This window comes from Chiloscyllium plagiosum, unplaced genomic scaffold (assembly GCF_037043375.1).
Source record: "Chiloscyllium plagiosum isolate Xiang-an unplaced genomic scaffold, Cpla_swu_hap1 HiC_scaffold_16, whole genome shotgun sequence".
Taxonomy (NCBI): domain Eukaryota; kingdom Metazoa; phylum Chordata; class Chondrichthyes; order Orectolobiformes; family Hemiscylliidae; genus Chiloscyllium; species Chiloscyllium plagiosum.
In genome coordinates, this window is record NW_028270154.1 from 9,864,885 (window position 1) to 9,890,155 (window position 25,271).

Genomic DNA, 25,271 nt, shown 5'->3' on the forward strand with positions numbered 1-25,271 from the left:
AGTACCTGTCCATCCAGCAGAGATGGGTTGAATGGTAAAATGCTAGAAACATTGTCATAAAAAATCCACACTTTTTCCAGTAACCTTGAACACTCTCTTCATTTGACAGCTTAATTATTCTCAAATTCACATTAAATTATATTGCTTGTCATCCCAAGCTAGATCCAGTTATTGTCCTGGTTTTCAAATTCCACCATAGCCTCAGTCCTCTGTAGAACTCTGATTTCTGCATTCCTCCACCTTTAGCCTTTTGTCTATGCCTGATTTTCTCTTCCCTATTTACAGTTGTACCTTCAGCTGCACGTAATTAGGATGGACATTCCAGTGCACTTCTGGGTATAAAATGATTTTTCCCCCAAAGAAAAACAGAACTTTCCTCTGGTAACTTGGGGCAGTATTTACCCTTCAAGAAAATATTATGCTAAAATTAATCCTGTTATGTTGGTTGCTGTTTTCCTAATTTACCAACAGTTGACCACACTTAAAGTAATGCATTGGATATAAATTGGCTTGGAGTATCTTGAGGTTGTCAAAGACAATAGGGCATACAAATAGACAATCTTTGATTTGTGATCTTTATTTTTGTTTTGTATTTCATTATATCTGCATTGAAGGGCCCAGGGACATTTTGTTCTGTGAAAAATTATTACATTAAATGTGCATTCCTGTCAGAGTTGGCAATGAAAATATTTGAACAACAGGAGGCCTGATTTCTAACACTTGCCAAAAGGGGGGGAAAAAAACCTAATAAATTCAAGAACTATCTCACATCAAAGATAGTGATATCTGGAATTAAAACACTTGGAAACAAATACTTACTTTATTCGCATATTTAAAAAAATTGCCATTATTTTACAGCAATGTTCTAAAAATACACAAATGGCCTCCTGTGTTTTTATTTTGAAAGAGTATTTTATCTCTTCCGTTTGGAGGCGAGGTAGGAAAATTTTAGATTTAGTTCAAGAGCTATAGAAACATTGCTATAATAGTCAAGAAACCAAAATCTTTCATATTGTGCTCATCGGAAACAAAACTTGGAAAGAGCTGCAGTTAGCTGTCAATCTTAGCTGAAAAACACAGACAAGGCAGATCAACTCTGATTAGACATAGATGACCATGGCAGGTTAAACAGGCATGAGGAGTCTCTATGACCCTTTCCTCAAAGAAGATGGTGCAATGTATGCACAAATTCCTTTTGCCTACTAAGATTGACAGTTATGAAGTCATAGCTGAAAATGTGTTGCTGGATCAGTGCAGCAGGTCAGACAGCATCCAGGGAACAGGAGAATCGACGTTTCGGGCATAAGCCCTTCTTCAGGAAGTCGTGCTGGACTCAAATCATAAATACTTTTCTCTATGATCAGCTATGATGTCAATGAATGACAGAATAGGCTCAAGGGGCTGAAGGGCTTATAGATTTTGCTAGAACTTTTAGCAATTAGTTAGAGCTATATAAATGCAGCTTTTGTTGTCAATATTATTGTTAAACAATGACAACCATAAATAGTACACTGTACCCACAGCAGCCTCAATTGTAGGAGGATGCTCGTAGAGAAATGGTGCAATGTTTCTGTGGTGCAGTCAGGACCATTTCTGAACTTTTGACAAAGGGTAGAGGTGAGAGAGGAGGTTACTTTGCATCATATAGTGCTGTACCTGATGTGGATGTGCTTGTGAGTTTAACACCAGGTTACTGAAATGAAAGCATTCCAGTCTCTGACAAAAATGTACAATAGAAAAGTGCAGATGCCTGCTAAAGGCTTCAACAAGCCAACATCTATCAAAGTCAATTTGAGTAACAGTGCTTGGCCATGGTAAAGGTTGCCCAGTGACCCAAACCCTGCATATACTGAATATCTTCAGGTCATCGGAGGAGGCAGAGGACAAGGAGAGTGACCTCTGACAGCAAGACAGGTAAAGCATTTCTGCACTGTGCCAGCAAATGTGCTTCATTACTATTCTGACCAACAAGCAGCTTGGGATGACATTAAACATCCTGGAGAGAGAAAGGAAATAATTAGTCACAGGCAACAGAACACAATGTTTATTAAGACTGAAGTTTATGAATCTTCTATGAGATTGCGATTGCATAACTAGTTTCCATGGATATACCTGTAAGGTTTTTAAAATTGCTGGCATTTGATAAACCCCTTCAACCTCTCACTTAGTTCCTCAGAGGCAACACGAAAGTGTTCTTCTAAGTGAAGAATGCTCAGTATCAGTCCAGCAGTGGAATGCAGCCTCGAACAGATGGGATGAAAGGTTTCTTCAGCAGCTGCTGGGGTGACAAGTCGTTTATCACCATCTGGCAGCCATGACTGCAAGCAAATCAGCCACCCATTCCCACTGTCCTGCCAGCACTTCCCTCAAAACTGCAGCTTTTTACAGATAAAGTTCCTAATGTTGTCTCACAATGGTTTACAACTCTTCAAACATACTTCCTTGATCTGCAATGAAAGCGGAAAATGTGTTGCTGGAAAAGCGCAGCAGGTCAGGCAGCATCCAGGGAACAGGAGAATCGACGTTTCGGGCATAAGCCCTTCTTCAGGAATGAGGAAAGTTTGTCCAGCAGGCTAAGATAAAAGGTAGGGAGGAGGGACTTGGGGGAGGGGTGTCGGAAATGTGATGGGTGGAAAGAGGTCAAGGTGAGGGTGATAGGTCAGACTGGGGTGGGGGCGGAGAGGTCAGGAAGAAGATTGCAGGTTAGGAAGGCGGTGCTGAATTCGATGGATTTGACTGAGACAGGGTGGGGGGGAGGGGAAATGAGGAAACTGGTGAAATCCTAGTTCATCCCTTGTGGTTGGAGGGTTCCTAGGCGGAAGATGAGGCGCTCTTCCTCCAACTGTCGTGTTGTTGTGGTCTGGCGATGGAGGAGTCCAAAGACCTGCATATCCTTGGTGGAGTGGGAGGGGGAGTTGAAGTGTTGAGCCACAGGGTGGTTGGGTTGGTTGGTCCGGGTGTCCCAGAGGTGTTCTCTGAAACGCTCCGCAAGTAGCCGGCCTGTCTCCCCAATATAGAGGAGGCCACATCGGGTGCAGAGGATGCAATAGATAATGTGTGTGGAGGTGCAGGTGAACCTGTGGCGGATATGGAAGTTTCCTTTGGGGCCTTGGAGGGATGAACTCGGAGTTCACCAGTTTCCTCATTTCCCCTACCCCCACCTTGTCTCAGTCAAATCCATCGAATTCAGCACCGCCTTCCTAACCTGCAATCTTCTTCCTGACCTCTCCGCCCCCACCCCAGTCTGACCTATCACCCTCACCTTGACCTCTTTCCACCTATCACATTTCCGACGCCCCTCCCCTCCTCCCTACCTTTTATCTTAGCTGAAAATGTGTTGCTGGAAAAGCGCAGCAGGTCAGGCAGCATCCAGGGAACAGGAGAATCGACGTTTCGGGCATAAGCCCTTCTTCAGGAGGGCTTATGAAGAAGGGCTTATGCCCGAAACGACGATTCTCCTGTTCCCTGGATGCTGTCTGACCTGCTGCGCTTTTCCAGCAACACATTTCCAGCTCTGATCTCCAGCATCTGCAGACCTCACTTTCTCCTACCTTTTATCTTAGCCTGCTGGACAAACTTTCCTCATTCCTGAAGAAGGGCTTATGCCCGAAACGTCGATTCTCCTGTTCCCTGGATGCTGCCTGACCTGCTGCGCTTTAACAGCAACACATTTTCAGCTCTGATCTCCAGCATCTGCAGTCCTCACTTTCTCCTGCTGCAATGAAACACTGATCAAAATGAAATTGCTCAGTTGTGTCAGTGGTGTTTACAGCCTTTAAATTGTAAAGCACTTTGAAACATCCCAAGATGTACTTTCAAACTGCAGTCACCAATGTGAAAGAGGAGAGGTGGCATTAAATTTGTCCACAGCAAGTCTCAACTTGAAAGTTGCTATATTTCCCAATATCAGTCTATAACTGGGTGAGGGAGTGGAAGAGAGGGAGGTGTAAGTGTCTGCATTTTAAAGGGAGAGGATTACAGTTGGAGGAAGAATCACTGCAGGCAGGAACGGGTTTCAAGAGTTGAAGAGATCAAGCATCTACAAACATCAGTATGGTACTGAGCAGATCATCTTGTCTGTGTTATTGATGTCAGCTAAAAGATAAATACTGGGGGCACAACTCTGGGGAGAACACCAAAACGCTCCTTCAACATGGTACCATACAATTCTTTATCAATGGAATACAATGTGGAGAAGTAGGAGGTAGGAAGAATAGCAGCGTCGACTTTTCTAAATGAAGGAAGGCTTTGAAAATCTGAAGCACAATTGGACTTAGTTATCTTAATTCAGGATTCTCAAAGTTAAACATGCAGGTTCAGTTGGCAGTTAGGAAGGCGTGTGATGTACACATTCATTTCAAGAGCACTAGAATACAACAGCAGGGGTGTACTGCTGATACTGTATAAAGCTCCAGTCTGATTGCATTTGGAATGAGAGCAGTTTTGGGCCCTATGTCTAAGGAAGGATGTGCTTGTCTTGGGGGAGGTGCAGAAGAGATTTACGAGAATGATCCTGAAAAATGAAACACTTGCGATATGAGGAGCAGTTGCGGACACTGATGGGGGAGGGAATCTGATCAAAACTTACTGAATACAGAGATAGATAGAATGGACATGGAGAAGATGTTTTCATCAACAGGAAAGACTAGGTCCCATTGGCACAACTTCAGAGTGAAGGGATGCCCTTTAGAACGGAGGAGGAAGAATGTCTTCAGCCAGAGGAATTCCTGGCCACAGGTTGTACAGACCAGGTCACTAAGCAAATTTAAGACAGAGATAGATAATTGGTGAGGGTTAGATTTATAAGATAGATGGAGATCAAAGGTTACAGGTAGAAGGCAGGAAAATGGGGTTCAGAAACACATGAGCGATGATTGAATGGTAGCAGTCCCAATAGGCTGAATGGCCTAATTCTATGCCTATACCATTTGGTCTTTTAAATTAACCCAGGGAGGACAGATGGGACCTCAGTTTAACATCTCATCCATAACATTACACCTCAGGCACTGCAGCATTCCCTGTGAGACCCTGGAACTGTCAGCCTAGGTTAGGTGTTCAAGGGTCTATAATGGGGATTTGAACTATCAACCTTCTGAACCACCACAAATGGACTTGTTATAACTTTCATTGGTTTAATTCCAGTAATATCTCCACACTGGAATGTATGGTAGTGATGGAATTTTAAAGAACAAGGCAGTGTGAGAATGTGAATGAAAGCAAGGAAGCAAATGAGAGAGAGCCAGAATGAGAGTGAGGTAAGTGACACTGAACATTTCCGGTCACTGACCTTCCACTTGAGGAAAGTGAGATGCATTGCTTAGTTTCCAGTTTATTATTTTAGATTTCAATATTAGCGGTTATTTTGCTTTCAACTAAGTTCACCAGATTTAGGAATGACCCCACCCCACCCCCATTTAAAATGTTAACAAGTTGACCTTCCATAAGCTTATCGTTGCAAACACTGCTCAAAACTGCAGTGCTCCTCTTGCTCCATTGGAGATTGGGTCATTTAAAATTTTTAAAAACAGATGGAGTGAAACTATTTCTGCTGTTTGAGGAGTCAAGGATCAGGGATATAACTGAAATATTAGAGGTAGATCTTTAAGTAGTGAAATTAGGAAATACTTTCACCTGTGAAGGGTTGTGGAAATTGTGAACACACTTCCAGAACAATAGTTAATGCTGGCCATCTGTTAAATCTAAGGGGAGAGAGAGAGATAAGCTTGTTGAAGCCATTTGTGTCGCACTCATCAGATCAGGTAAAAAGGTCAAATTTCAAAAGATGTTAAATCAGTTCTAATTGATCAAGAGGTTGTTGTACAGGGAACTATTCTGTTCCTTGTTTGCCAACAAGAAAGGTATGTAGCTTCTAGCAAGCATCGGTGAGCCATATTGCAAGAACTATTGATAACTTTAAATTGGTTGTTAGTGTAATTCTCTGTACATTTAGGATTATTTGCCAAGTTCTGTCTAATCATGAAATCACATTATACTTTAGAAATTAAATTTCAGGATTGAAAATAAGCACAGGCTATGGTACATGACTATTTGCCAATTATTAACAGCCAGAGGAATATACTGACTAATAAGACCAGTTGTTGGGATGTATTTTAAGGGATAAGGGACAAGGGCAGGTTTTCTTTTCGCAGGATGAGGGCATTGCTAATTAGACCACCATTTATTGCCCATCCCTAATCACCCAGAGGGCAGTTAAGAGTAACCATTCCTATCTTCCTGGTGGTGGAGTTTGAAAAGATTGGTGCACTTTGTGTCTTTCACTGTGTCTCACACCTGCACATACACCATGGGTGCTGGGGAAAAAAATAAGCACTACCGCACTTAGGTGGTAGTGTGGGGGTTAAAATAAAAAAAAAAGAACCAGAGTATTTGGAGAAGGAGCACGCGGTGTCGACCAACACCAGGAAAGTAAAATAGTCTCTCTTTTTCTAGTCTGTTTCTTAAAAAAAAGAAAAAAAGAGTAACCATGCTGCTGTGGCCTGGAGTCACATGCAGGGCAAACCAGGTATGGATGGCTGTTTCCCTTCTCGAAAGGAGATTGGTGACATGCCTGAACATTGGCAATGGATTCGTGGTCAGCATTAGACTTGTTTGCAGATTTTTACTGAATTCAAATTCCACTATCTGCTGTGGCAGAATTTGAACCTGGGTCCCCAGAACATTACCTGGATCTCTGGATTAACAGTAAAGAAAGGATACCCAAGGTCATTGCTTCCCCTGAGGAGTTACTGGTTGGTGGAAATATGTGGAATTAGTGCAGAAAACATTACATACCCTTCTGCTGTTGCTATGTCTGCACTGGATCCTTACCTTGTCTGCAAAGTATCTGTCCATTAGAAAGTTGGCTCGCAGTCTGACTTCATCGTTACTGTGATACTGACCCATCTCAAGAGCCAAGATTCCATTTTGATTTGCAAATCTTGCACAGGCCTGTCAGAATTAGATATTTGAAAATGACACATTAAAACAAGCACTTTGTTTGAAAAAGGAGGGGAGAATGCATTACTTAATTCACAAACTAAATTTCTGTGTTATGGTACATTGTCAAAGGACTGACGATGTGAGTTGAAAGCAGTCTGCAATTCTAGATGAACATTTCAGAATTATTCTCTTGCCATTTGTCCAGTAAAGCTGATCCTTTAAGACATTATTCTTGGGATGTGTACATTACTGGCAAAGTAATGCATCATCTCAATGGCTCAAGATGGTGAGCTGCCTTCTTGAACTGCTATAGTCTCTGTATTATAGGTACATCCATGTGCTGTTAGGAAGAGTGTTTCAGGTTTTTGACCTCAGCAACAATGAAGTAATGTTGACACATTTCCAAGTCTGAGTGAACACCTCCAGGTAATTGCAGGCAGTGGATTTTCATTCATTTGTTGCCATATGTGGTTGACATCATCTCTGTAGCCACTCACCCCCCCCCCCAAAGAATGTCCTGAAAGATAAACCGGGCAAGCCAGCTTGGTTATACTACAGCAGCAGCTATGGATAAGCTCAGATTTATGAACAGTTCTGCGTGGGAATAGTGAAAGCACAGATGAGGGGTTTCAGTAGCAGTTGAGTTGAGACAGGGGCAAGAGTTGGATGATGTTAACAGGTGAAAACATGCTTCATGTTGTGCTGCAACATTTGGAAGGAAGGCAAAGTTCTGGTTAAGAAACTGCCAGTAATGTAGTGATCACTACAATAGAGTATTGTGACATGGCCGCTTCCCCTCACGTAGGAATGCCTTCTCATGGCAATCTCTTTCCAAGTTGAAATGCCAGACTGCAGCGTCATGTCCCAGCAGCAAAGAGGGGCATCTTGACAGACTGATGTTTTTGTGCATTTTGTAGCATTTGAATCAAAGTCTGACTGGGGACACGATTTAATGATCAGTTTTTACCATCTGTTCAAGTGGTACTTGAAAGAGATTCATAAATTTTAAATGGAATCTTGCAGTGAGCAGGAAATTGAACATTTGTGTCTGTCCCTGAATACTTTAAATATACAATGAAACTTGTACCGACTGGGCAGAGCTCCCATCAAAGCAACACTGGATGAAAATACAAATAGGGGCTAAATCCTGCTCAATCTCTGCATTTCACAGCTTGCCCAGTTAGACTATTTACTGCGCATTTTACTCCAACATATTTTAGTGCCATACAGAAAATGCCAAAGCTGACTAATAGCATGTGGGGCCATGTATCTATTCCCTTGACCAGCGAGCTTTAACAATTAAGGAAGGAAGAAGTAACTCTAAGTGGGAGGAATGTACAAATTAGAGTCAAATCTGGTAGAGAACGAGAGAGTCACACACACACACAAAGAAAAGAGGAATTGAGAGTGTGGTGCTGGAAAAGCACAGCAGGCCAGGCAGCATCTGAGGAGCAGGAGAATCAACATTTTGGGTATAAGCTCTTCAGGAAGAGCCCAAACATTGATTTTCCTGTTCCTTGGATACTGCCTGACCTGCTGAGCTTTTCCAGTACCACACTCTCGACTCTGATTCCAGCATCTGCAGTTCTCACTTTCTCCTAAAGAAAGAAGGATTAGATTAAGAAAGACAGTAAGAAATGATAAGAAACAAAAACTTAACCCGTAACATTTTAAAGAAATTCTGACAACAATTTACCACCTGAAGAAATCGAAGTCCAGTTTAAATTGTTCAATTACTAGGGCAGAGACATTCAATGACATTGAATGAATAACCATATCACTGTTAAAGATTCAAGAGTGTTCTGCAGCATGCTTAATGGCAAATAATATGCAAATCCAACAAATCCTTAGAAATGATAGGAAGGTGGCGAGGTGCTGCCTGTATGAAGTGAATGGTGGAGCAACAAAAATCAATAGGCCCATGATGTGGAAACAGAAAGATGCAGCACCCGAGAGGTTGGCATTAGATCAGGCTTCACCTGAGACAGCTCTGCTATATTGCCAGCCACATATTGTATGGGTCTTTATTTTCACATCTCCTACAGTCACTCTTCAACTAATGCCCACTTTCCTCGCCTGCCAGGATTTAACATTTAAACATCACACTGATCATCTAGCCCCTCCCCTCTCAGTGTCAATCAATTCTCTTGTGGATTAGTTGACATGTCAACAGCAAATGCTGTGTTTTTGTCAATTTAGAAAATAACAAATAAGAAATTTGATCAATGAGACTTTTGTTAAGTTGTAAGCACAATGTCCCTCTATGGTTAGGAGTGAGGACAACATTTCTGATGTCTTGGGCGGGCTTTTGAAAGCTGGTGTGTTCCCCAAATATCCTTAAATAAAACTATAGCCACTAAGCTTACTGAGCAGTACCTACGTTGGTTTTCCCTTGAAGTAGTATTCTTGGAAATCATTCTGAGTGGGAGACAAAAAGTTTTGACAAATGTGTCTTTGTTCAGTGATATTAAAGTTCTGTTCTCCCAAACGACTACTTGCATCTTCCAGATTCTATGTGCAACCACTTACTGCCCATTTCATGAACATGAATCTTAACTGGTTCACTAGTTACCATTCAAATATGTGTGTGATGTATCCTGGAGCTCTAATCATGTGTGGATCTTGTTCAGAAAATCTGATGGTACAATGTGTTGGTGCCTCGGCAGACCATGCTATGGGATGGACTATTTTGTCACACTTGCCATTTCCTCCACCTATGTCGAGAACCTGTCCACAGCTCATACCAGTGGGAATTTCTAATGTGAAAGTGCGAGAACGTTGGAATCAGCAAAATAACCAGCAAAACATTTTGGGAGGTTTCACAACATTAAAGGTGTTGTACAAATGTAACTTGTTATTCAGTTACTCTCAGTAGGATTTTAACCACATGAGGTCTCATATTTAGGTTCAAAGAAATAAACTCTCCAGCAGCAGGTCTTTTGATTCCAACCAGTGGGTGGAATTCAGCTTTACTTTTTCTTGCCTTGGTGGCCTGCTCCTGAATTTGCTGTGATTGCAGTGGCTCAGCCTATAGCTCCCTCAGCACCAATCAAACCTGGGGGCCTCAGTCCCGATAACTCAAAACCGCACAAGCTTGTCACCATCCAGATGACACAGCCTCCCACCCACCACCTTCAACTTTCTCAGCTGAAGCACCATTGCATCACATTACTGTCTACATGATGCATCACAGCAAGTCAGAAAGACTACTTTCACAGCACCTTCCTACCTAGAAGGACACTGGCAGCTGACATGAACTCCACGAGTTGCAAGTTGCCCTCTAAGTGACACACGATCAATATCAGCCATACCCTCACTGTTACTAGGTCAAAGTCCTCGGATCAACAGCTCCTAACAGCTCTGTTTGGTCTCAACACCACTTGGACTGTAGCAGTTCAAAAAGGTGACTCTCACCATCACTTTTCTCAAGGGCAATAAATGCTGGCCATGCTCATATCACTCAAATTAATTAAAACCGAGAAATACCTTTATTAACTAAGAAATCACTGGAAAATAAATTTACATAACTTGAAGATGATATTTAATATTATAAGTGTTAAGACACTTTATACTGAATACTGCTTGGTGGACTTAAGTTTTGAAGGATTGTGGAAGAAAGGGATCTATTTAAAATTTTGTGGATAAACTGGATGTAGGTTTGCTGCTGAGCTGAAAGGTTCGTTTTCAGACATTTCGTCACCATACTAGGTAACATCAGTGAGCCTCTGGATGAAGCACTGGTGGCATGGCCCGCTTTCTATGTGCGCGCTTTGGTCTCCTTGGGTTGGAGGTGTCATTTCCTGTGGTGACATCATTTCTTGTTGTGATGTAATTTCCTGTTCTTTTTCTCAGGGGGTGGTTTATGGGATCCAAGTCACTGTGTTTGTTGATGGAATTCTGGTTGGAATGTCATGCTTCTAGGAATTATTGTGCGTGTCTCTGTTTGGCTCGTCCTAGGATGGATGTGTTGTCCCAGTCCTCATTTACATGTAAGGATATTAAGTAAGAGTGGGTCATGTCTTTTTGTGGTTAGTTAATGTTCATGTATCCTGGTGGCTAGTTTGTGGATATAACTGAAGAATTTTTTTTAAAGAGATAATTGAAAATTCATTGTTGAAATAGAGATTTTTTAAAAGCTAAAAGGCTTCCTAGAAATCACAGAATCATCGATACTGCCTGCTTTTCTTGATATCCAGTGGGGTCTGTTTCTGAACAGTGACTGGCATGGACAGGTTCTTGTTTTATCTAGTTCAGTTGGAAAACAGCCTGCTGACAACCAGCTGAGTTGGAGGGAAGCTCACTATGAACAACTTGCCCAGCTGATCTCTTTCTGAAATGAAAACCCACACAACAAGTTCAAAGTGAAACCGCACTGCTCCTCTGAAAGAGAATACAATAACATCTCAAGATTACATTTCATGATCCTGTAAGACTACAGGGACAATTGTACACGATTAATTACTTGATCACAACTGCCAGAACATCAGAGCAATTGACTCAGAAACAATCTATATTTTATTCTCTTGCTTTTATGAATAACTCCTTGGTTGAAGGTTCTTTATCCGGAGGAAACATCAAAGAAGCGCTTCGCAGGAGGCTCCCAAGCACTGATGATGTCGCCTAGCCAGGGGACGAAACGTTTGCAACAAAAACTTCCAGCTCGGCGAACAGAACCACAACAACGAGCACCCGAGCTACAAATCTTCGCACAAACTTTGAGGTTCTTTATCCCCTCAGAAAACTTCTCTTTGCAGAGAAATGTTCTTTTTTCTGTTTTCCTGAAAAATGGGTGTATGGGATTTGGGGGGAGGGATTTAATATCCCTATTAGACACATTAACTTCTACATTACTGTGTAGATTAACCAATTATTGCATCATTAAGTTTTATTTTGATAATGAAGCCATGTGTTAATTAAGAAACCTGGTTATTAGATATTTTTCTTTAAAACCTGACATAAACAAAGCACTTAATTGGTCACCTTAGTAACTGGAACTAGTATTTTTATTCTATGATGTGACCAACGGAATAGTGGAGTACTCATCTAGTCTTGTTTGGAACATAGCAATAAGCTCTTTATTCCTCTTACAAAGATGACTGTGTCTGGTGCAAATGCCACTTCCAGGAGGTGCAAAGAACATGCAGGCCCTCTGTGAAGTTTGAAGTCACAGAGGTAATGCAAGGAAATTGCACTTCCACAAGTTTTTAATCATGGAATTCAAGATTCAGATCAGTGTCTAGGCTGACAGAGTCAGCAAAAGGCATTAGAAACAAGCCATTGCTAATCCTGATAGGACCCTAACTCAGAAATTGTAACCTCATGAATGAAATACAAACCAACTGTCTGAAGGATAAACAGGATGGTCCTACTGAGCGATCAACCACAAGCTGACTTAGAGTCATAGAGATGTACAGCATGGAAACAGACCCTTCGGTCCAACCCGTCCATGCCGACCAGATATCCCAACCCAATCTTGTCCCACCTGCCAGCACCCGCCCTATATCCCTCCAAACCCTTCCTATTCATATACCCATCCAAATGCCTCTTAAATGTTGCAATTGTACCAGCCTCCACCATATCCTCTGGCAGCTCATTCCATACGCGTACCACCCTGTTTGAAAAAGTTGCCCCTTAGGTCTCTTTTATATCTTTCCCCTCTCACCCTAAACCTACGCCCTCTAGTTCTGCACTCCCCAACCCCAGGGAAAAGACTTTGCCTATTTATCCTATCCATGCCCCTCATAATTTTGTCAACCTCTATAAGGTCACCCCTCAGTCTCCAACGCTCCAGGGAAAACAGCCCCAGCCTGTTCAGCCTCTCCCTGTAGCTCAGATCCTCCAACCCTGACAACATCCTTGTAAATCTTTTCTGAACCCTTTCAAGTTTCACAACATCTTTCCGATAGGAAGGAGACCAGAATCGCACGCAATATTCCAACAGTGGCCTAACCAATGTCCTGTACAGCCGCAACATGACCTCCCAACTCCTGTACTCAATACATAGACTTCTGACAGAATAGGAAGGATTACCTTGAATATTGCGCCTTGCCAACTGAATGAACAATTAGTGTCCTGGAAATAAGGTCTACAAAAAGATTCTTGAGAAGGAAAAATCACTTTGGGTGGAAGGCGGCTTCACAAAGTGGACCAATGCTGGCTCTGTCCTCAACATGTTGGTGAGCACAAGACTTTGGGGAGAGGAGTATGTAAAAAGTGAACAACGTTTGCTTCGGCCTGTTCAATAAGACTGAAGAAAATACAAGAAACTGTTGCTTCCAAATGGGGAGATCAGCTTCAGAGAGCAGTAAATCCTTCTGGAGAGACTGCCATGATCAGCTGAGGAGATGGTCTTCCCCTGCTTAACCCTATCTGCTTGACCGATACAGAACCAGGAAGCCATACTCACCTGTTATGGACGGTGTGACTTTTTTGCCTATTTAGATGATGTGCCATATCTAAACCTCAGCTTATGAATATGCTTAATAATCTATGTATGAGCTTTCAATTGCCTACTTTGGGTAATCTGCAACTCCTGAACCATCAATCCTACATAACAGACATAAATGAGCAATGGGGAAAATCAGTGATCGGCACCAAAAGGAACAGGAGAGATAATAAGGGACCTGAAAAGGAAATATGATAATGCAAACGCTTTGGGATCTTTTGAAGGGGCCTGTTTCTGGTGAGAAGGAGAAACAGGTTTAAGATTTCAAATACAGCATGCAAAACCCTGTAAATGTATACAGCGACAATTAACCCACAGTATTCTTGTGGAAAAGTTAGACAAGATGTGTGCCGGAAGATAGCAGGTTTCACACATTTAAAACCAGAAATGGCCACCTCACCTGCTGACAATACGAAAATATCAGATTCAGCACTTCCAGTGTCATACGCGCTACCTCTGGGTCAGCCGTGCTGAGGGTGGTGCAGAGAGCAGGAAATAAGCCTGTTTGCTGTTGCAGATTCTCGCAATACTCAAGCCCCAGCTCTGCAACATTACCCAACAGCATCAAAACCTGCATTTAACACACAAAAGCACACACACAAATATGAAGTAACAGTAAGACTGCAGTGAATTAACAGCAAAAACAGACATTCAGTCCGACTGATTTATGCCAATATTTATATTCGTGAAGCTCCTCCCATCCAGACTTGACCTCTTCCTCATCAGAATATCCTATTATTTTCTCATTCAAACTCAGTGGTGTAATGGCAATGTCATGGGTAGGAATCCAGAGGCCCAGACTACTGCTCAGAGGACATAGGATCACATCAGGCCAGCTGGTGGAAATTTAAACTCAAATCAATAAAATCTGGAATAATAAAGTCGGTCTCAGGATTGGCGCTACAATTATTGTAAAACCCCATCTGGTTCACTCATGTTATTTAGGGAAGGAGGTATACCATGTCTGGCCTATGTGTGACTCTAGACCTGCAGCAACATGACTGACTGTCTTCACAAGTGTCCGAATACAGCCTTCAGTTCAAAAGCAGTTAGTGACGGGCAAGGGAAATAGCTTTGCTGGGGACACTCACACCCATGAAGGAATAAAGAATAAAAGATAAAGCTGTCTTTTAAATGCGTCAATGCCATTTATCTCGACATGTCCACAGATAATAAGTTCCACGTTCTCATCCCTCTCTGGGTAAAGAGGTTTCTCCTGAATTTACAGCAAATAGTATGGGATCTGTACCTCGGGGAGGTTAAACATTCAATTTGATAGGTTGGGGGTAATGAGTGGATTGCAAATTCATTTATCAAAATGGTAAAAATATTAAAATGGCAATTGGCTAAGAGACTGGGAGAGTTAGAATAATACAGGAATGAGTGCAGATGGGCTCAATGTTCGAATTTTCTTCTTTTCTAATAAAAGCAAGATGCTGTTATTTACATTACACACAGCATAGTCATCAAGATAGAACAAAGATCAAAGATCAAAGACCAATACAGCACAGGAATAGGCCCTTCGGCCCACCAAGCCTGTGCCAATACATGACACCTTTCTCAACTAAAATCCATTTGGCTCCATGTGGTCCATATCCCTCTATTCCCTGTCTATTTGTATATCTGTCAAGGTACCTCTTAAACATTACTGTTGAATCTGCTTCTGCCACTTCCCCTAGCAGTGCATTCCAGACACTTACCAACCTCTGTGTCAAAAACTTGCCTCTCACATCTCCTTTAAGCTTGCCCTATTTTACCATAAACATATGCTCTATTTTACCATAAACATATGCCATAAACATAACTGAGTGTTTTCAGAAGTGCCCGAATACAGCATTCGGTTCAAAGGCAGTTAGTGACGGGGAAGAGAAATGGCTTTGCTGGGGTCACTCGCAGCCCATGAAGGAATAAGGAATAAAAGATAAAGCTCTCTGTACTCTGGGAAAAAGACTCAGATTATCCATTCTATTCATGCCTCCCTTAATTTTATAAACTTCTATCAGGTTGCCCCCTCCATCTCCAATGTTCAAGTGAAAACAAACCAACTTTGTCCAATCTCTCCTCGTAGCTAATACACTCTAAACCAATTACGATTAAAAAAAAACAATGAATCATGTAAGGCTGATCAGACAGATGTTAAGGAGACTCTTAAAAGGAGAGAGGAGGTAAGCATCATAAGTGGGTGAAGGCCCACGCACTACTGGCGATGAAATGAGAATTGGGCATTTGCAAACGATCAGAATTGGAAGACCACCAAATATTTTGGAGGATTCTAAAAAGATAGGGAGGAGTGAGGTCGTGGAGTAATCGGAACACAAGGATATATATAATTCGCAATCTTATCTCAAATTCATAAATATACAGAAAAGTGCAAACTTACCAGTGTATTTATCCCACCAGAGAAAGGGATTAGCTGAAGGAACACCGGCACCAGGTTATGACGTAAGATGGCAGAGCAGAACTGTCTATCACCAGCTGCAGTGATAGACATTAATCAATGCAGCAACATAGTGATTAAAAATACACACACATACACAATTCCGTAGATCAGCAACAGAATTTTTAAAAAACCAGAGCCGAGGGGGTGACACTTATCTGGAAAGGAGGCATTTTCTTTAAGATAAGACTTGTGGGGATAAGGCCTGGGTTCAAGTCCCAATCTTCCAAAGGTGTATAATAACACCTCTAAATACGGTGACTCAAAATATCTACTCCCTATTAATGGGCTCTTGTAGCACAATGGTAGTGATCATTCATTTGAGCCAGGAGGCCTGGGTTTAAGTCCCACCTGGTCCAGAGGTGTGCAGTAACTTCTCTGAACAAGTTCATTAGAAAGTATCTATCCCCTGTTAATCATTTCAAAATGGGCTAGTCTCACCTGAGAGGTTGTTAAGAAGCCAGAGGCATTCCCGGGTTACAAAAGGTCGTGACTGCAGAAACCCACGCAGGAACACACTCAGTGCCTGCAGCAAGTCACCGTCATGAAATTGGCGTTTGCACCACAGTCGTTCATCACTGGCGATGAGATTTCCCAAGCACCGAGCCACAGGGTAGATCAGCTGAAGGAAAATGTGGAATTTAAAATTGGAAAGAAATGAATACCTCACAATCATGGGAATGGTTAAAAGAATTCAATACAAATGAACAGTTAGAATCCACTGCATCTAAATATTTTTTCTCTGCACATAGTGTGGTCAGGAGTAGAAATGGCTACGAGACTGGTTAAGAGCTACAATCAAGCATGCTGGGAATTTTGGTCAAGATAGTTTGAATTCTGACCGCAGTTAAAACTGCACCTAGAGCCTGCTGTTACTTGTGGTGCCCTGTGGTGACCAAATAAGGCAAGAGTCATTGGTGGAGAAAGTGAGGACTGCAGATGCTGGAGATCAGAGCTGAAAATGTGTTGCTGGAAAAGCGCAGCAGGTCAGGCAGCATCCAAGGAGCAGGAGAATCGACGTTTCGGGTGCAAGTCCTCCCTCATTCCTGAAGAAGGGCTCATGCCCGAAATGTCAATTCTCCTGCTCCTTGGATGCTGCCTGACCTGCTGCACTTTTCCAGCAACATATTTTCAGCAAGAGTCATTGGTGGTCTCTCGACATGCTAGCACCACACTACCTTATATGGAGCATAAAATATCACTGTTTACGACTTGGGAGTTGTTTATCAGTAAACTCCATTGGCTACAATCAAACAATGTGATCAAACTTTGATCAATTCATTGGCTGAGTGCCAGAGATCTTTCTGGAATGGAGCACATTTCAGATAATTTAACAGAACAAAGAGATTTTTCTCAGAGGAGAAGAATAAATGATTTGGATGTGAACATAGCAGGTATGGTTAATAAGTCTGCAGATAACACCAAAATTAGAGGTTTAGTGGACAGCAAAAATTACCCCAGAACACAAGGGGATCTTGATCCGATGGGCCATGAGGCCTAGGAGTGGCAGATGAAGTTTAATTTAGATAAATATGAAGTGCTGAGTTTTGAAAAGCCAAATCAGGGCAGGACCTATACATTGGTGAGGCCCTTGGGAGTGTTGCTGAACAAAGAGACCTTGGAGTGCAGGATCATAATTCCTTGAAAGTGGAGTCACCAGTAGACAGGATAGTGAAGGCGGCATTTGGTATGCCCGCCTTTATTGGTCAGAGTATTGAGTACAGGAGTTGGGAGGTCATGTTGCAGCTGTACAGGACAATGGTTAGGCCACTTTTGGAATACTGCGTGCAGTTCTGCTCACCATTCTATAGGTAAAAACAAAGACTGCAGATGCTGGAAACCAGATTCTGGATTAGTGGTGCTGGAAGAGCACAGCAGTTCAGGCAGCATCCGAGGAGCAGTAAAATCGACGTTTCGGGCAAAAGCCCTTCATCAGGAATAAAGGCAGTGAGCCTGGAGTGTGGAGAGATAAGTGAGAAGAGGGTGGGGGTGGGCAGCAGTCGATTTTACTGCTCCTCAGATGCTGCCTGAACTGCTGTGCTCTTCCAGCACCACTAATCCAGAATCACCATTCTATAGGGAGGTTGTTGTGAAACTTTAAAGGGTTCAGAAAAGATTTACAAAGATGTTGCCATGGTTGGAGGGTTTGAGCTATAGGGCAAGTCTGAATAGGCTGGGGCTGTTTTTCCTGGAGCATCAGAGGCTGAGGGGTGATGTTATAGAAGTTCATAAAATCATTAAGGACACGGATAGGGTAATTAGTGAAGATTTTTTCCTCGGCGTGGGGCAGTCCAAAACTAGAGGGCATAGGTTTAAGGTGAGAGGGGAAAGATTTAAAAGGGACCTGAGGGGCAACCTTTTCATGCAGAAGGTGGTGCATGTATGGAATGAGCTGCCAGAGGAAATGATGGAAGCTGGGACAATTACAACATTTAAAAGGCATCAGGATAGGGATATGGGCCAAGTGCTGGCAAATGGGATTATATTTACTTAGGATATCTGGTTAGCATGGATGAGTTGGAACAAAGAGTCTGTTGCCATACTGTACAGCTCCATGACTCTAAGCCTCCTGATCAAATTGGGAAAGCACATGTTCTGAAGTTACTTTCAGAGGGAAGATAAAGAACCATGAAGTGAGGCATTCGCAGAGAGTGACATTGGCCGCTTCACTCAAACTGGGGTAGTATTTGATTCAAGCCAGGCGTACAGGGTTAAATGTGGATTAGGAAAAGTGAAGTGAAATTAAATGAAGTGATTTAAAGTTGAAGTTACATGAAATGAGAAGTAAATGTTGCAATGAATGTGTGTTTTTATGTTAAGTATTGATGAGTTAAAATAAAGAAGGGTTTTTAAAAATTAAGTTCTGAATCAGTTCCCCGCCTTTTGTCTGACACACAAGGGAAGAACGTCTGCGTGAAAAGGTGTGAGAACTTCTTTTGGAGCCACGATCGAGATCATGCTTCCATGACAGATGACATGGGAAAGTCTGGGTCTTGGTATAGATAGAAGATTGGCCAGCTCATAGCAAACAGACAGGAGGCATGAATGGGTCATTTCCTGGCTTGGCAAGACATAATTAATTTTATTTTATTATTCTCTTGTTGGACATGGGTGTCACCGGCTCAGCCAGCATTTATTGCCTGTCCCTAGTTGCCCTTAAGATGATAGTGAGCTGCTTTCTTGAACCGCCGCAGTCCGTGTGCTGTAGGTAGACTCACAATGAAGTTAGGGAGGGATTTCGACTCAACGACAGTGAAGGAATGGTGACATACTTCCTAGTCAGGATGGTGAGTGGCACAGAGGGGAGCTTGCGGGTGGTGGCGCTCCCATGTATCTGCTGCCCTTGTCTTTCTAAATGGAAGAGATCAAGGGTTTAGAAGATACTGTCTGAGGATATTTGGTGAATTCCTGCGTGCATCTTGTAGATAGTATACACTGAGATAAGGAGAATTATTTTCCTCACAGAAGGTCATGAACCTTTGGAACTGTCTTCTTCAAAACACAGTGGAAGCAAAGTGCCTGAGTATCTTAAGGAACAAGTCAATACATTTTTGACAGAGTAGGCTGGAACATGGAGTAATCCGATCAGCCACGATCTTACTGAACAGCTGAGCAGGCTTGAGGAGCCAAGTGGCTTACTCCTAATCCGTATGTGTGCTCCCCTGCTCCACTCCAGAAACCTGCACACAAAAGCTCGGTTGACATTCCTTACACTGAGGGAGTGTTGCAGGTGCCAACTTTCAGACAAAAGCCTGTCTGCCCTCTCAGGCAGATGTGAAAAGGTGAGTATTATGTAAAGTGACAAGAGAGCTGTCTCTCTGTGTTGCAAACATTTAGCATTCAAACAAAATTAAATGGCTGTTATCACACTGTTGATGGTGGAAGTTTGCTGTGAGCAAGTGTGCGGCTGTGATTCTCCAAATTACAACACTGAAAGGCAGACGTGCACTTTAATCTTACATTTACATAGCTTTCCATGACTGCCAGATAGCTGGGAAATGTTTTGGGTCAGACAGGCACCATTAAAATGAAGTCACTGCTGCAATGTAGGAAACACAGCAGTCCAGAATGTTAGAACTTCTTCAACTCCGGGATCATTTTTGACCAACTCAGTAGGAAGATGGGACATGATTCAACATCTTATCCGAAGGACAGCACCTCTCACTACCTTCCGTGCCTAACTGGAATCTCAGCCTAGATTTTTGGTTTCAAGTCTTTTTGCATTCCAAGTCCTGGTGTGGGAATTGAACTCGCAACCTCCTAACTCACAACTGAGATTGCTCCCAACTGAGCCACAATTAACACTTGAGAGAAAAAAAAAGCATGCAACTGACTATTTTGGAGATTGGGCAATGCACAATATGATAGTGTCTTTGTTTTTTTCCCCTATCATAAGCAGAACTTCCCGCACACAGAGCAGCCACTGACAATGGGCACAAGGGGATAAATTTAATGATCTCCCAGATCTACTTACCAATTCCACACCATCTGTTGTGCCTGAATCAACAGTTCTTCCCAGTGCAATCAGCAGTTTTACAGCTTGGCTTATGAGACCCTGGGAGATCATGCACTCACTGCTTACACCACTGCAAGAGAGACAACAGACTGTTTCCATTAACTGATCCTCCTGGCTTCTCCTTAAAGATAGGGCACAGCGAAACCTATCGTTAAATAGTGTAGAGGATGAGCAGGTACGACAAGGGGCTGCTCAGTGACACAGAGAAACACACGTTAACATCTCTCTTGAGGCTTTTCAATAGAACTGTTCTGCGGAGCTGGAGGATCTGCTGCAACTGTGCATCCAAAGTATAATCTCAGCCTGCATGCTGCATGGGCCGACTTCATGTATTTTTGCAAGGTTTGTAGCTCAGGTTGAGGTTTAGGGTGTAGGTTTGCTCGCTGAGCTGTAGGTTTGATATCCAGACGTTTCATTACCTGGCTAGGTAACATCATCAGACACGGTCAAAAGACACGACCCTCTCTCCCTCGTAGCCCTACACACGAATGAAAAAAATCACCATTTTGACTGAGACAACACATCTATTCTGGGACAGGCTAAGCAAAGACATGCCAGAGAATTCCTAGAGGCTTGGCACTCCAACCACATAGATCTAGATGCCATCTATCAACCCCTCAGAAAACGAACAGGAAATGACATCACCACAAACCCCAGGAACCCCATCCAGGAGAAAGATATAAATAGAAAGCAAGAGACAACAGCTTCGCTTCACTTGGAGGTCACCACTGATGATGTTACCTAGCCAGGTAATGAAACGTCTGGATATCAAGCCTACAGCTCAGCGAGCAAACCCACACCCTGACTTCATGTAGTAGTTAGAATGTAAATTCAGTGTGAATCCAGATTCAGGCCCAAACTGTAACCAAAAGGGAGGGGAAGCAACTCTTCTCATTTCTGCAAAACTGAGATTAACAAATTTATAGCTAATGACACCAAGGAATAGGGGGATAACACAGGAATGTTGCATTGGGGCAAATGAACAGCCAGGATCTAGAACCCACATTGCCGTTCAAGAGGCTGAATGGCCTACCTCTCTCCCATGTCTGGTGAGGAGCCATGCTGTTTCACTTTGGAGCCACTCTATGTCATCACACCCAAAGTTCAGTGATGTGACCATTATTAGACGTGCAGGGTGCATGCAATCTCACAGACTGGCTTATAGCAGGGAGGGCTAGTGGGGGCTAAAGGTCAATCCTGCAAAGCAAGGGCATACGCATATGACCAATTCGTAAAAGGTCATAATTTACAAATAAGGTCCAGTGCAATGCAGGATACTGCTCCCCTCATCACTTCAGATCTGGAATGGTACTCATCCTTTCAAATGAGCAATAATGCAGTCTGACATAGCTGACAAAATGGGAGGTACAGAGATCTTCACTATAAAGAGCTCAAGCATAAAAATTAAACATGGAAGCAGGTTTTATATGAGACAGAAACAATGCATTTTATAAGATTCTGATAAGCCACAATTATACAGGAGGTGATTACTTCATTGAATAATAGATAGGTTATTGGGAATGCTGCAATATAAACCAATTAAGATGGAGAAACATAGTTACGGTTAAACAATTAAAGTATGTTGGCTCTATTCTGCTGAAAGTGGTTAGCTGGGAGCAAATTGATAACACTTTCAAAATGCTGATAGGACTACAATAGACTGAACGGTCTATGACACCAATTCGCAAAGAAATCTAAAGTAAATTTAGAATATTATGAAAAGGGCTCAATTAAAAAAAAAGTAAAGATTATCTTCACTGACCAGTGAAAAGAATAGTGATAAACAGCTCCCTTTCAGAATGGCAGGCAGTGACCAGTGGGGTACCGCAAGGATCAGTGCTGGGACCGCAGCTTTTTACAATATATATTAATGATATAGAAGATGGTATCAAGAGTAACATTAGCAAATTTGCTGATGATACAAAGCTGGGTGGCAGGGTGAAATGTGAGGAGGATGTTAGGAGATTACAGGGTGACCTAGACAGGTTAGGTGAGTGGACAGATGCATGGCAGATGCAGTTTAATGTGGATAAAGGTATGATTATCCACTTTGGTGGCAAGAACAGGAAGGCAGGTTAGGTAAAGGGGCAGTACAAAGTGATCTGGGTGTTCTTGTACACCAGTCAATGAAGGCAAGCATGCAGGTACAGCAGGTAGTGAAGAAAGCTAATAGCATGCTGGCCTTCATGACAAGAGGGATTGAGTATAGAAGCAAAAAGGTTCTTCTGCAGCTGTACAGGGCCCTGGTGAGACCACACCTGGAGTACTGTGTGCAGTTCTGGTCTCCAAATTTGAGGAAAGACATTCTGGCTATTGAGGGAGTGCAGCGTAGGTTCACAAGGTCAATTCCTGGAATGGCGGGACAATCTTATGTTGAAAGATTGGAGCGACTGGGCTTGTATACCCAGACTGAGAGGGGATCTGATTGAGACGTATAAGATTATTAAAGGATTGGACACTCTGGGGGCAGGAAACATGTTTCCGCTGATGGGTGAGTGCCAAACCAGAGGACACAGCTTAAAAATATGGGGTAGGCCATTTAGGACAGAGATAAGGAGAAACCTCTTCACCCAGAGAATGGTGGCTGTGTGGAATGCTCAGCCCCAGAAGGCAGTGGAGGACCAGTCTCTGTATTTGTTTAAGAAAGAGTTGGATAGAGCTCTCAAGGATAATGGAATCAAGGGTTATGGAAATAAGGCAGGAACAGGATACTGATCGAGGATGATCAGCCATGATCATAATGAATGGTGGTGCAGGCTCGAAGGGCAGAATGGCCTACTCCTGCACCTACTGTCTATTGAACGAGCAGCAAGATATTGCCCAGGACAACAAGAACAATCCAAGAAGTTAATCACACTTAGGAAAACGTTACTGCTGTACTTGGAGAGGATATTTTTGAGGGATCATCCAGTGAAACTATAAGGATGGAATTCAGAAATAGGAAGAGGATGATCATCTTGTTGGATTGTATATAGGCCCCTCCACCAACAGTGGAAAACTGAGGAGCAAATATGTAGAGATCTCAGATATATAGGGGTGCATTGGTAGGGAATTTTAACTTTCTATATTTAGACTGGGACTGCCATAGTGTTAAGGGTTGGGACGGTGAGGTATTTATTCACAAAAAATTTCTTTATCGACATGTAGATATACCTACTAGAGAAGGAGCAACTTGGCCCACGTTTGGGAAATAAGGCAGGCCAAGTGACTGAAGTGTTGGTGGAGTAAAACTTTGGCAGCAGTGATCATAATTCTATTAACTTTAAAATAATTCCAGAAAAGGACAGGCCTCGTAAAGAGGTTGACGTTCTTAATTGGAGTATGGCAACTTCTGACAGTATGAGACAGGAACGGGTAGGGTGGTAGTCTGTTCACAGGTAAAGGGACAGCTGGCAAGTAGGAGGCCTTCAAATGCGTGATAATGAGAGTTCAGATGCATTTGTTCCTGTTAGAGTGAAGGATAAGGCTGGTAAGGGGAGGGAATAACGGATAAATAAAGATATTGAGGCTCCAGACAAATAGAAGGGGGAGACATATATTGGTTTTAGACATCTGGGATCAAGTGAATCTCTTGAGAGTAAAGGATATATAGGCATTCTTAACAGGGAAATCAGGAGGGCTATAAGGAAATATGAGATAGTCTTGGTAGATAAGGTTAAGGGTAATCCAAAGAGATTCTACAAGTACATTAAGAGCAAAACAGCAGCTAAGGAGAGAATAGGGGCCCTTAAGGTTCAACAATGTCAGTTATATGAGGAACTCCAGGAGTTGGGAGATACTACATGAATATTCCACAACAGCTTTTACAGTGGAGGAACTCAGAGAAATAAATATTGATGTCTTGTAAACAGTCCACATTACAGAAAAGATGATGCTGGAGGTCTTAAAAAACATAAAGCTGGATAGATCTCTGGGACCTGATCAAGTATATCCCAGGTCATTGTGGTAAGTTAGGGAAGAGATATTTGTAAGATCAACAGGCATGGGTGAGGTGCTAGAGAAACAGAGGGGTCTAATGATGTACCTTTATTTAAGAAAGCTGTAAGCTTAACATTAGTAGTGCGTAAGTTGTTGGAAGGGATTCTGATCAGGTGAACAGCAAAGGTCTTTTTTCAAGGATGGGGGAGTTCAAAACTAAGGGGCATATTTTTTAAGGTGAGAGGAGACAGATTTAAAAGGGATCCGAGGGGCAACCTTTCCTCACAAAGGGTGGTTTGTATGTGGAATGAACTGCCAGAGGTAAAGTTACAACATTTAAATGACATTTGGACAGGTACACGAATAGGAAAGGTTTAGAGGGATATGGGCCAAGTGCAGACAAATGGGACTAGTTTAGTTTGGGACTTGGTTGGCATGGACGAGTTGGATCGAAGGGTCTGTTACCATGCTGAATGACTCGCTGCCACAAAATAATTCATGGAACAACACAAGCATCTGTTGGATTTGTTTCAAAGACATTGGCTATGGCACTGTTGTGCAGGTCTTGTTTTGGACAAAAATCCAGAATATCCATCCTGAGAATTCAAATCCCACCAAGAGAATTTTAACTCACTTTGGAAAAAGTCTGAAAATAAATAAGCTACTGTCAGTACCAGTGACCACGCAAAAGGTAAAGTCGCCAAGTGTCTCACCAGAGCAGACTGTTGCTCTGTCATTCGAGAGAGCTGACTGGTGGCCGTTTAACCTGAGGGTCGCCATATCTCAGGCGAGGAGAGAAGTTAGGAAGAAGAGTCCTTCATGGTAAACTCGGCTAGTGCAGGAACCGAACCCACGCTGTTAGTGTCACTCTGCATTGCAAACCAGCCAATTGAGCTAACCAACCCCCAAAGTGCAGCTCTCAATACAAACCCCATCTCATTCAGTAATGTCCCCTTGGGACAGGGGATCTTCCATCCTTATCTAGTTTGGATATAGACATAACTCCAGCCTCACAA

The 25,271-nt window shown here is 42.6% G+C and overlaps 1 protein-coding gene across 3 annotated transcripts in view; it reads right to left on the reverse strand.

The window, feature by feature from the left end:
- Window positions 1–554: 554 nt before the first annotated feature.
- Window positions 555–25,271, reverse strand: part of tmco6 (transmembrane and coiled-coil domains 6) — a 47,489-nt gene continuing 22,772 nt past the window's right edge. The window contains exons 8-14 of one of the 3 annotated variants that reach the window (XR_015759693.1): window positions 20,296–20,407; window positions 16,263–16,443; window positions 15,765–15,859; window positions 13,785–13,955; window positions 6,829–6,948; window positions 5,632–5,699; window positions 555–1,996 (exon numbers count right to left, since the gene is read on the reverse strand). Coding sequence is in view for 2 of the 3 variants with exons in the window: in XM_087995099.1 (XP_087851225.1) it covers window positions 1,988–1,996; window positions 6,829–6,948; window positions 13,785–13,955; window positions 15,765–15,859; window positions 16,263–16,443; window positions 20,296–20,407 (688 nt within the window). In the remaining variant the exon portion in view is untranslated. The remainder of the gene's footprint in view (window positions 1,997–5,631; window positions 5,700–6,828; window positions 6,949–13,784; window positions 13,956–15,764; window positions 15,860–16,262; window positions 16,444–20,295; window positions 20,408–25,271) is intronic. The other 2 variants (XM_087995099.1, XM_087995100.1) reach the window with 2 other exon arrangements.